The sequence below is a fragment of the Gracilinanus agilis genome, chromosome 2 (assembly GCF_016433145.1).
Source record: "Gracilinanus agilis isolate LMUSP501 chromosome 2, AgileGrace, whole genome shotgun sequence".
In the NCBI taxonomy this organism is placed as follows: domain Eukaryota; kingdom Metazoa; phylum Chordata; class Mammalia; order Didelphimorphia; family Didelphidae; genus Gracilinanus; species Gracilinanus agilis.
In genome coordinates, this window is record NC_058131.1 from 673078940 (window position 1) to 673090374 (window position 11435).

At 49.3% G+C, this 11435-nt stretch overlaps 1 protein-coding gene across 1 annotated transcript in view; it reads right to left on the reverse strand.

Moving 5' to 3' along the window:
- The window catches only part of CDH23 (cadherin related 23), a 357372-nt gene that overhangs the window by 31266 nt on the left and 314671 nt on the right, over window positions 1-11435 (reverse strand). The window contains exons 28-36 of the mRNA XM_044660245.1: window positions 10991-11115; window positions 10831-10880; window positions 10083-10216; window positions 9533-9742; window positions 8610-8717; window positions 5971-6073; window positions 3983-4108; window positions 1219-1422; window positions 300-758 (exon numbers count right to left, since the gene is read on the reverse strand). Of these exons, the coding sequence (XP_044516180.1) occupies window positions 300-758; window positions 1219-1422; window positions 3983-4108; window positions 5971-6073; window positions 8610-8717; window positions 9533-9742; window positions 10083-10216; window positions 10831-10880; window positions 10991-11115 (1519 nt within the window). The remainder of the gene's footprint in view (window positions 1-299; window positions 759-1218; window positions 1423-3982; window positions 4109-5970; window positions 6074-8609; window positions 8718-9532; window positions 9743-10082; window positions 10217-10830; window positions 10881-10990; window positions 11116-11435) is intronic.

Here is an 11435-nt window from a genome sequence, read left to right on the forward strand (position 1 = left end):
AACTTCCATTGCCTAGCCCTTACTCTGCTTTGGAACCAATACACAGTATTGATTCTAAGAAAGAAGGTAAGAGTAAAAAAAAAAAATAACAAACTGCCTAGGGTAAGAGACAGAGCAGGGATTCTTTTTCCTTTAAGCCTGTACTCTTTCCATTATTTATAACCCAAAGAGAGAGTACAGAAGTGAAGAGGGCAAGGGGGGAAAACAGCAAACGCAGGAGAGGGGAGCAGAGAGGAAGGAGGACAGAAGAGATCCAGCTCCGAGGAGGATGAGTAAAAAGGAGAGCCAGGCTCTTCTACCTGTGTTGATATTCACAGCGAAGGCCTCTTCTTGGTCAGGAACCAGGCGGTCAGTGTCATCCTTGGCTACTATGTCGATGATGTAGTATTCGAGCTCTGGATTCAGGTCACGGTCGATGGCGGTGACATTGGCGATGACGGTGCCCGGATCGACCGACTCAAGCACGCTCACAGTCTGGATGGGATTGATGAATTCAGGCCGTGAGTCATTGATGTCATCGATAAGGACGGTGACGATGGCAGTGCCTGAAAGGGGCACCGTGCCCCGGTCCGCTGCCACCACCACCAGCCTGTAGGACTCTTGCTCCTCTCTGTCGATGGTGATGTTGCCCACGCGGATGACCCCAGTGATGGGATGGATCACGAAGCGGTCTTGAGCCCCAGCCTGAATCCTGTACACCACCTGCCCGTTGAGGCCACTGTCTTCATCTGTGGCTGTGACTTGAAGGACAGATAAGCCTATGGGTTCAGAGAGGGGAAGACGGAGACTCATGTTAACTTCTGGCATTTCATTTCATGGCCTCAGCTTTGACCCTTCTGGCTCACGGAGAACTCTAGCCTCCTCCTTTGCTGATGACCCCATCTTCGATTTTTCACTCTGGGAGGCCAGGGACTGTCTTTTGTCTTTCTTTGTACCCCCAGCACTTAGCACCCTGCCTGGCACGTGGGGGTGCTCAACAAATGTTTGTTTTTTGAAAAAATCATGGGATGCCTCGTGAGTTTGTCTCTAATCTTCTTCGTGTCGTTCCAGTTTTAGGATACACGTTGCCGAAGCAAGCGCCTGAATAATTTGTTTCTTGACTAACTGACTCTATTGTCCTTTCTAGACTAATGGGTCTAGGCCACGAGGACCAAATACCCACTTTACTATTAATCCGGGGTACCTGGGACCCTGTGTGTCCCCAGGGATCTCGCTGACCTGGAGGGCAGTTCTCCAGGAGGTGTACAGTCAGGGTCGAAGGAGTGAATGTGGGTCGGTTGTCATTGTCATCCAGGATGGTGATGATGAGCTCAGCAGTGCCATTGAGGAGCCCAATATCTTCAGCCAGCAAGAGCAGCTCCAGGATTGGGGGGAAGAAGGCTTCTCGGTCAATCACAACGCCTGGCTTCACCACCACCACACCTAAGGCGAGACAGCCAGTCATGGGAGAAAGGAAGACAGGAAGAGGGGAGAGAGAAAAGCAGAGACAGAGAAAATAACAATAAATTTGTGTAAAGAACAAATAGAGTTAGAAGAAAGAGATATAGGGGAGTAAGCAAAGGTGGAAATAAAGAAAAATAGGGAAAACCAGGGAAAGAAGAAAGGGAGAAATAGGCAGAGAAGCAGGAGAAAATAAGGATGGAAATAAATGGAAAACATTTTACATTAGGGAAATAGCTAGTATTTGGATAGTATTTTAAGGTTTGCAAAGATCTTTACAAATATTCCCTTGTTTTATCCTCATGACAACTCTGGGAAGTAGGTGCTGCTGTTATCCCCATTTTATAGACGAGGAAACTGAGATAGACAGAGGTTGAATTGCTTAGGGTTTCACAGAGAATAAGTGTCTGAGGGTGGTTTTGAACTTAGGTCTTCCTGACTCTAGGTGCTCTGTCCACTGTCTCACCTTGGTGCATCAGGAAAAAAGGCAGAAGAGAGAAAGGAAAAATCTTTTCCTTCCTAAAATTGATGCTTCTCTTCCCATTCTCACAGGTGCTCATCCTTTCTCAGGCCCCCTTCTGAAATCCTTGAGAGTCACCCGAGTGAATGTGTGAATGAAGTCAGGAAACCAGGCTGGAACTGCTCGCATGAGAGAGGGACCCGGAGGATGAAGGGGATGAGCCCATCTTCCAAAATCAGATAGTCTGAGAGAGGAAACCTCTTGGTTCTGGCAACAACTGGGTTTCCTGTGATCCATAGGAGGAAGACAGTTTTCTCTGCATCTCTGTTGTCTCTCTGACCATCAGAATATTTCTCCAAAGCAAGGCCAGAGGAGGAGTGAATACGAGTCAGTAATTGGGGGGAAGTTTTTGAAACTTCCTAGATCTTATGCTATATAAATCCAGGCTCCTTTCTTCCTACTCATGGAGACTGCAGTGTGGTGTGGTGAGGTGAGGGATTGCCTGCCATCCCGATCCCCCAAGCCCTGGGGCCCCGACACAGTGTCTACTGATGGGTTTAGTGTCAGGGTGCCAGTGTGTAGGGGCAGACAGCAAGAGCCTCCCTCTGAAGCCACCCAGGCTCTTCAGTTTGGGGGACCCAGACCCTGAGGGCAGAAGTACTAAGAAGAGGAATCCTGAAGACCTAGAGAGGAAGGAGAAAGATCAAGTAGGCTCGTGGAAAGCCGCCCCCCATCCATAATCAGATAGCAAGGTGAGGCACTTATGCTAGGGAGAGAGGGAGGCTGTGTAGGAAAAGTCCAGAAGCGCCCAGAATTTCAGGAGAGCTGCTATCCCTTTCACTTAGATGTAAGAGGACAAAAACCAGCAGGAGAGGGAAACTCTGCCGGTGATCCGTGGCTTGAACCCCAGCCCATCAAATGAGCCACGTGGCAGAATTCCTCTCTGTTTGGGGGGCGTTTAATTTGCCTCTCACCCTAGAAAGAGGCCAGGCTCTGCCCCTGCTGGTGAATGTCTAAGAAATGCACTTCCTGTTCATCTGTGGTTGTGCGTTTGGGAGCCTCCTTCGGTGTCTGTGCTGATCGATTTGGTCTTGAGATTGTGTTCCATCTGTGGCTTTACTTATGGAGGAATACTAATAACGATGATGACTAGCTTTTTTCATGTAGCATTTTACAAGTAGTTTGTCTTATCTTGACAACAATTCTATGAGGCAGGTGCTATTATTATCCCCACATTACAGATAAGAAAACAGGCAAAGAGTGAGTGACTTGCTCAGAATTACCCAGCTAGGAAACACCCAAGGGTGAGGGGGCAGCTGGGTAGTTCAGTGGATTGAGAGTCAGGCCTAGAGATGAAAAATCTGACCTCGGATTCTTCCTAGCTGTGTGACCCTGGGCAAGTCACTTAACCCCCATTGCCTACCCGGCTTCTGCTTTAGAAACAATACACAGTATTGGTTTGAAAAAGTTTTTTTTTTTTTTTTAAAAAGAAAATACTTGAAGCTGGATTTGAAGTCAAGTCTTTCTCCCTCTGATTCAATATTTGTGAAGAACTCACCACAGGGTTTGGCACATAGTTGGCACCATAGAAATGCTAGTTATCATCATCATCATCATCATCATCATCATCATCATCATCATCATCCTCATCTCCATAGCTGCCTCAGAACGGCAGGAGGATGTTATTTAGAGTCAGGGGACCCGAGTTCTGCTCCTGCTTCAGACACTTACTAGCTGTGAAAGTTCTCAGAAATTCACCTTCCTCGTCTGTAAAATGGGAGAATGACAGCATCTCTCTCACCAGGTCAGGCAGTGCCTTCACTACGGATTGCTCCGGGAGGGCCTGGCGCTCTAGGCTGAGGGGAAGGACCTGGGGGGCCAGCTGGAGCTTCTCACGCCACGAAGGACACGAGGGGGTGTTGAAAGCTGATGGTCAATGTGCTGTATAGACAGAATCTCTGGAATGTCCTCGGCTGGGCTTGCTCACAGGAGAGTCCAGCCCTGGGGGAGCAAGCCTGTCCCCCAGCGGGGTACTTTCTAAGGGCCGGGGGGGCTCGGGAGACGGAGGGGCAGAGGCCTCACCAGTGGCGTTGTCGATGTCAAAGAGGCCCCTCTCGGGCCCCAGGAGCGTGTAGGTCACCACGGCATTCACGCCAAGGTCATCGTCCAGGGCCAGGATGGGCCCGTTCAGCACCGTGATGGGAGTCCCTGCGAGAGACGGACAGAGGCGGACATCAGCTCCGGGAAGGGGGCGCGTCCCCTCTGCCCCCTCCCTCCTCCCGCTCCCCCGAGTGGCCCATGGCTGACAATGGATGAGCGAGGTGGATGGGGTGAGGGCAGGGGCTGAGACAAGTGATGGAGCGGCGGCTGCGGCAGCCTTGGCAGACTGAACTCAGGCGGGGAGCAGCCTCAAAGCCCTGCTGGGGGAGAAAACAAAACAGCTGTGAGCAAGCCCATGTGGGGCCAGGGCTGAGCCCGGCCTGAGGCCTGCCTTCCCAGCAGCCTTTGAAGCAGAGCCTGAGTCCCCCCGAGAGTCTCCGGGCAGCCTTCTGGCTCCCCTGCGCCGTGCCGGGTGAGGGCACCCCCGGGCACGTTCACTCACGCGTGTGCCAGGCCCTGGGGCTGGCTGGGCGCCTTTTCTGTACTCGTGCCTCTGTCTTTACACGCTGACAAGTGAGTGTGTGCACGTGCCTACGTGGGCTTTTTGCTTATGACCGGAGATTTCTCTGGATGTTTTCCCCTGTCTGTGGGCACCTATCAGTGTGTGAGTGGCCAGTGCCCGAGACTCGGACCTCTGGGGAATGCCCGAGGAAGGCTTGCCCTTTAGGATGTCCGGCGCCTTCCCTAGATTCACTCCTGGCTGGGTGCTCTGGGAGGGCCATGGAAAGAGATGCGCCAGGAGGCTCCTTTCCACGTTTTGTGGTTCCGGGGACCAGCGAGTCCATGATCAGGCAGTCGTTGCCTCCTGGTGGCCCACCTGGTCTACTCCCAGCCACAAGGGTCTACCTTGACTTTGAATAAAGTCACCAAGGTTCCCCGTGTCCCGGTCCCTCCTAGCCTAGTCAAGGTTTGGTGACTTGACTACAGAAACAGATGCCTGGCTTTGTCCTTGTCCTTGTGGCCGGTACTGGTGAGATAATCTGCCAACTCATGTCCTCAGACTCTGGGAGGAAATTAGTTGATGTGGGTAGGGAGGAGGGGAAGGAGCCCATATGCCGGCACCGAGGGGGTACCGGGTAAAGGGGCAGGTGGGGGGCAGGCAGAGAGGACCACGGGAGGGTTAATCTAGTGTCTGATCTGAGACTATCCCCTGGAGGAGGGCTCCACCTACTTCCCATTCTTCTGTCCATCCAGATTCGAGGTCCAGCATCTTGGGTTCCTTCCCCAAAGATGGCAGACTTCGAAGGACTCCAAGCCAAAGCCACCTCCCCCTTCCTTAAGCTACTGGAGGGCTCCCTTTGGCATTTTCTCATCAGCTGCCATGGTCTACAGTTCATCATTTCCCAAGTTATCCCCCCACTAGGCTGTGCAGTCTTTAAAAGTAGAGCTCATGTCTTGGATGTCTCTGGACTCTTCCCCTCCCCTCAACACTCAACGGGAGATCCTCCCAGCTCTCACAGCCCACTAGGTGAGGGCAAGTGGTTTCCTCTCCATCGTTGACATGTGGCTAGCACCTGGGCAAGGTCATTTGCCCTAAAGGTGGGGCAAGCTTCAAAGAGGCTGCAGCGGCACTAGAAGGGAAAGAAGGAGCTGGCAGCTCTTGGCCTGTGTCCTTGCTACCTACCACTTTACATAGGAATTCAATTTAATTTAAGACATTAAGGAACCACTAAGTACCACGCGTTGCACTAGGAGCAATTCCTGGCCAAGTGACCAATCTTCAGCCTCAAAAAGCTTATATTCCACGTTGTTTAGGCACTGGCCTAGGCTCAGATCAGGTACTCAGAAAATAAGTTACCGAATTGACCTGAACTGACATTCCCGTCCCCTCTTTCCATCTCCCCAGTCTTCCATGAGGTCCTGGCACCCTGCCCAGAGGTTTCCCAGGGTCAAGCCTCTTTTGCATGTACCTGCAGGAGAATTCTCCATCACTTCTGCCTGGTAGGTGCTCTGGGTGAAGAGTGGATGGTTGTCATTTTCATCTTCAAGTGAGACCACCAGTAGGTCAAAATCCTAAGGGGGGAAGAGAAGGGGAATGGTGGGAGAGGGTAGGGCAAAGGCCACCCCTCTCAAAGTGGGATACCAAAGCAAAACACGTTTGGGACACCGGACGGATGATCTAGAAGCAACAAATGGGAGAGGGTGTTACTGTTTCAGCAAACAATGACATTTTGCTTTTGTGTAGCATTGTTTCCTATTTTTTCATTTGGTCTTAATCCCTTGTGAAACAAGCAAAACGGGTATTATTTCCATTATTTCAGAAGCTGGAGAACCTGGGCTTCAGAGAAATTCCAAATGATTCTGTTCACTGGGATGGCCTGCAAGGCCCCTGAGATCCCTCTTGTTTGGTTTGCCTTTTTCCTTATGTGTAAAATAACCACTCCCATCTGTTTCTTTCTTTTTTTTTTTTCCTTAAAGTTTTACTGATGTCTTTTGATTTTCATTAGTCATTTCTGGAAATCCCTCTCCACCATCTTACCAAAACTGAACCCTCCCTTTAATTAAGAAAAACAGCTGAGTAAAAACAGCCAACACTGCGACTCTGATGGAAAGAGTATGAGCCATTCTGCCTCAGTAGCGCTCTGCCACTCTGGTGAGAGGAGGGGGCGATGCTTCCTTATCTGTTCACTTGGCCTTTCAGTTACTCAGAATTCTCCTTCCTTTTAGTGATATTTTTCATTACATTCTTGGGGTCACTGGGGATCTCTTTTCTGCTTTCTATTCCCTCCTCTGTTCTGTCCCTAGAACAGAGTCCTCCTGGGATACCTTGTCACGGTATGGAGGTGACCCTGGATGCTCCAAGGCTTTGGGAGCAGGGTGGCAAGGTCTGGAAGGGTCTACCAAATCAGGAAGGCTTTGAGAGTAGGCTCAATGAGGGACTGAGTGCCTGTGATCTGAGAACCAGCCTAGCCACAGTTGGAAGAGGCCAAGATGGCTACAGAGTCTACCAGGGCCCACAGAGATGGTGACCTGTGTTGGTCGAAGGATTACTCAAATCAAAGAGTAGCCCATTCAATTGTAAGTTCCTTGAGAGTAAAGGCTGTCTTTTGCCTCCTTTTGCATCTCGCACAGTGCCTGGCAAATAGCGGGCACCTAACGAATATTAGTTTACTCATCAATGAAATCACAGATCTTTGAAGAACTGAAGAAAAAGAGGCACTGAGACATCTGAGGACACCAATCACGTCCTCGGAGGTGCAATCGATCGCACACTTATCCAAGGGACTAAAGTAGCATTTTCAGTTTCCTGGAGCACAAAAGCAGCAAGTGCCCTTGTGCCTGCCTTAATTTCCCAGAGTTCCAAAGACTCTCACCAGAACAGCTGCAGGTGACTTCATAATTAACATGAATTAAGACTCGGGCATCACACACCAGTGACAATAGAATATTTGCAATATTTCACAAATAGAGCTAAACTGAAGCCCAGGATGGGGAATGGGGAAGTGGAGTGGGAGATTCTAGATGGTGAGAAGACTGGCAAAGTACTGTATGAGGAAGAATAGAAAGAACTTGGTATGTGTAGCCTGGGGAAGATAAGACTTGGGAGGGGGTAACTTGTTGGTTATCTTCAAGCATTTGAAGAGGGACTAACCTTGTTCTGCTCGGCCTCAAAGGGCAGAAGCAGATTTTTGACCTGGTGTAAGAAAGACACCCAAATCTACCCTTTTCTTACACTTGGAGCAATTTCAGAGGGGACTGGACTGCCCTACGAGGTAGTGGGTTCCTGCTCACTGGAGGTCTATAAGCGGTCGCTGGATGGTGATTCTCGTGTTTACTGGAGAGGCCTGTTTTCCCCAGGCATGGGTTGGATCAAATGGCACCCTTCTAACTCTGAGAGTTGGTGATTTTAAAATGGGAGCAGGAGCCAAGTTTTCTCATCCCTACTTTAGTGGTCTTGACACTATAACAATATCCACACCACGGACATCCCTAAGATAGATGGAAGGAAGAACAAATGGAAAGAGGGGGAAATGGTAGATGATCAAAGAAAGATGGAAGGGGGAGAACAACACAAAGAAGGAGGTAAACAGACTGAGAACCAAAGCGTTTTTTTTGCAGGGCTCAAAGGTCTCTAAAATAATCTAGTTTTAGGATAATATCATGCAGAGCTAGAAGAGACCTAAGATCGCATCTGGTTTAGCCTTCTCATTTTGCAGATCAGCAAATAGATTCAGAGAAGGATGTGAGTTGCCCAAGACCAATACTTTTTCTACTATCCCACAGGGAAGGAGAAAAGAAAGAGGAAGAGAAAGAGAAGAAGGAAAGAGAAAGAGTAAGGGAAAGAGAAGCCCTAAAGTGGGTCCCTTGACATAAGCCATTTCTCCTTTTGATAAAGGAAAAACAATTCAATTTAATTGGCATTTGAGGGTCCTTTCAGGACTGTGGAGAGCACGTGTGTGTGTGTGTGTGTGTGTGTGTGTGTGTGCGTGTGTGTTAGAAAGAGAGAGAGAGAGAGAGAGAGAGAGAGAGAGAGAGAGAGAGAGAGAGAGAGAGAGAGAGAGAGAGAATTTGTCTCCTGCCCCATTCCCAGCAGCTGACATTCACTCACCCTTCTGGCAATGCGTGGGTTTTCAGGGTTATCCTTCACAGAAATAGTCAATTTATACTCAGGAATCCTTTCTCGGTCTAGTGGTCGATTCACAGTGACGATCCCTGTCTGAGAAGGGAATATGTGAAATGAGTATGTGTGTAAGGTGATCTGGGGGCTAGCTGGGGTGGAGGTCAGCGCACCCCCTTCCCTTGTTCTGAAGCCCTCCATCCTCTTGGCCTTGGAGGTGGGTAAGCAGCAGAAGGCTATGTTTCATAGATGAGGTCCATGACCTCTGGCGGGTAGTATTTCCCAGCCTTGGTCCACACATGGCTGTAAAGCTCTCCAAAGAAATTGGATTTTAATTTTTTATTATGAAATAAACCACCGTAACATGCCATGTGATGCTTCCCCTGTCCCAACCCCTAAGTGGAGGCTAAGAAATAGCCCATAATAGAACAAGCAGCATTATGGTCTGGCTAAATGGACAGACATACTAGTAACAGACCAAGTTAATGTTGCCCATGGAGGAGATCCCAGCGCCCAATGGGTCATAACCAAATGAAGACCAACCTTGAGACAGAAGCTAAGGAACAAGATGAGTCTTTTTGAGTAATTGGGCAGAAACATTCAAGCCAATGCCCTCAAAAGCACATTTTCATAGATGTGTGTGTGTATACACACACACACACACACACACACACATATGTATATATATATACATATTTCTAGTTCAATTTCTTTTTCGCCAGGGTCTCAAGAACAGTAGACGGCACTTGGAAGGAGGATGGCGCTTTTGGTTAGCGAGGCATAATCTTGGAACAAGCACAGTGAGATCCCAAGAATGGCACACATCTCTGCCAATACTTAATATCAATTCTAGGACAGAAGGTTTGGGTTTAAAAGAACAAAAATAAAGCCCAAAGAGAGCCCAGGAGGCGCACCGTGGCATCGATGGCGAAGGCATTGTTTCTGTTGCCAGCCGTAATGTTGAAGGTGAGGAGGGCATTGGGGCCACTGTCAGCGTCGCTGGCCAGGATGTGGGCCACAAAGCTGGACACAGGACTGTTCTCACTGATGGTGATGTTCATGGGCAGATTCAGCAACACCGGGTCGTTGTCATTGATGTCCAGTACTCGGATTCCCACCAGCATCTGGGGAAGATGGATGGAGAAGAAACAGTAGTATGAGCTGGGGGTAAATGGAGATGGCGAAAGGAGAAAGAATTCAATTCAATGCAAGAAGCAGTTCCAAATTGCAAAGACAAGGCCAGGAGAGTACCTTCCTCAAGGGGCTTCTAGTCTCTTGAGGAAAGAGGAAGAGTGTGAAGACAGGGAAAGAAGAGGACAAAAAGGAGGAAGAGGAGGATAAGAGGAGGAAAGAGGGAGAAAGATTCTGTTGTAATTTTAGGTAGAAGGAAGTTGGCAAGTAGGGGTCACAGATGAGGGGAAGGAAAGAGCAGCTGTGGGTATCCTCCATTCACTACAGACTCACCGTGGAACTGAGTGGGGGTATCCCCCTGTCCCGAGCACAGATGGTGAGGTTGTAGAAGGCAATGTTTTCCCGATCCAGCTCCACATCTTTCCGAACTCGAAGCTCTCCCTCCACAGGAGAGATCAGAAACTCACCTGGGGACCAAGACAAGGATCTGCTTCAGGAGAAAGCCCAGGATTGGGGGCTCTCATTGGAGCTGAGTGTGGCCCAGGACTCCCCCACCTTTCCCCTTCTTCACTGAAAATCCACTGTAGCTTGGCCTTGGAGAAGAGATGAGAAAATGGACCCCCCCTTCCTTCTTGGCAGAGGTGGGCACTGTGGGTCTGGGATGTGGCGTATACTGTCGGTGTCAATGGACACAGCTGCTTAGTTTTTGCCACGTCGCCCCCAGCCCTTTTTCTTTGCTTTTAGAAAAATTTTTTGACAAATGAGATCACTTGTTGATCCGCCAAAGGATGTATTTAGAAAGAAAGGTGATAAGAAAACAAGAGAAACCAACCAAGATTTTACAAAAGAAAACTCCTTCCTCTAGCAGCCAAGCCAGGATCAGGGGGCTTGTGACTCTCTGCTTTCCTTCCGGAAATGTATTCTAGCTTTGAAGGGGAGGGAGAGATCAATATAGTGAAGGGTCAAGGGCTTGGGGAAAGGAATGGAGGGAATGTAAGCAGAGAATTATGGAGAGAAGAGATCCCTAGTGTGCTGAAATCAGACAAATCACTTGTTCTTTTTAGATTTTTGGCTACCTCACCTGTAAAATGGCCTTTAATACCCAACCCTTCCCCTCTAACACCTGCAGGCCTATGGAGTTGGGGGTGTGTGGTTAACAGGCAGGGGTTGCTGTTGGCCAAAGGGTGAAGCTTGAAAAATGTGTCCCTTTCATGCCGGGTCTCCTTTCTTTCCTCAGGTACCTGGTTATCAAGGTCCGATCACTTGTAGTCACAATGTTGTCACCCATGTCTCGTATTCTGGGTCTGATCATGGACTTTCTCTCCCCACTCAAACCCTCGCTGCCCTCGTGGAGGCTCCAGAGAACCTGTCATTTAGATGTTCTGTGCAATGCAGGACTTGGCAATATGGGCATTGCCACATAGAGGGCAGCACCAGTACACAGAGCATCTCTCAGAACCCCACACACTTGCGCACATTCCTTTTAGTTGTTCACTCTTTCCTTTGCCTCTGGAACAGATCACTAATCTTTTTCTGCTCTTTATAAGCCAGTCCTGCTACCCCCAATTCTTTCTCCCTTCTCTTCTTCCCCCTCATCGTCCTTCCCCTCCCAGCTTCTTTCTTCTCCTCCCTCACCCCTCCTCCCTCCACTTCCTTCTCCTCCCCTCCCCTCTTCTTCCTCCCCTT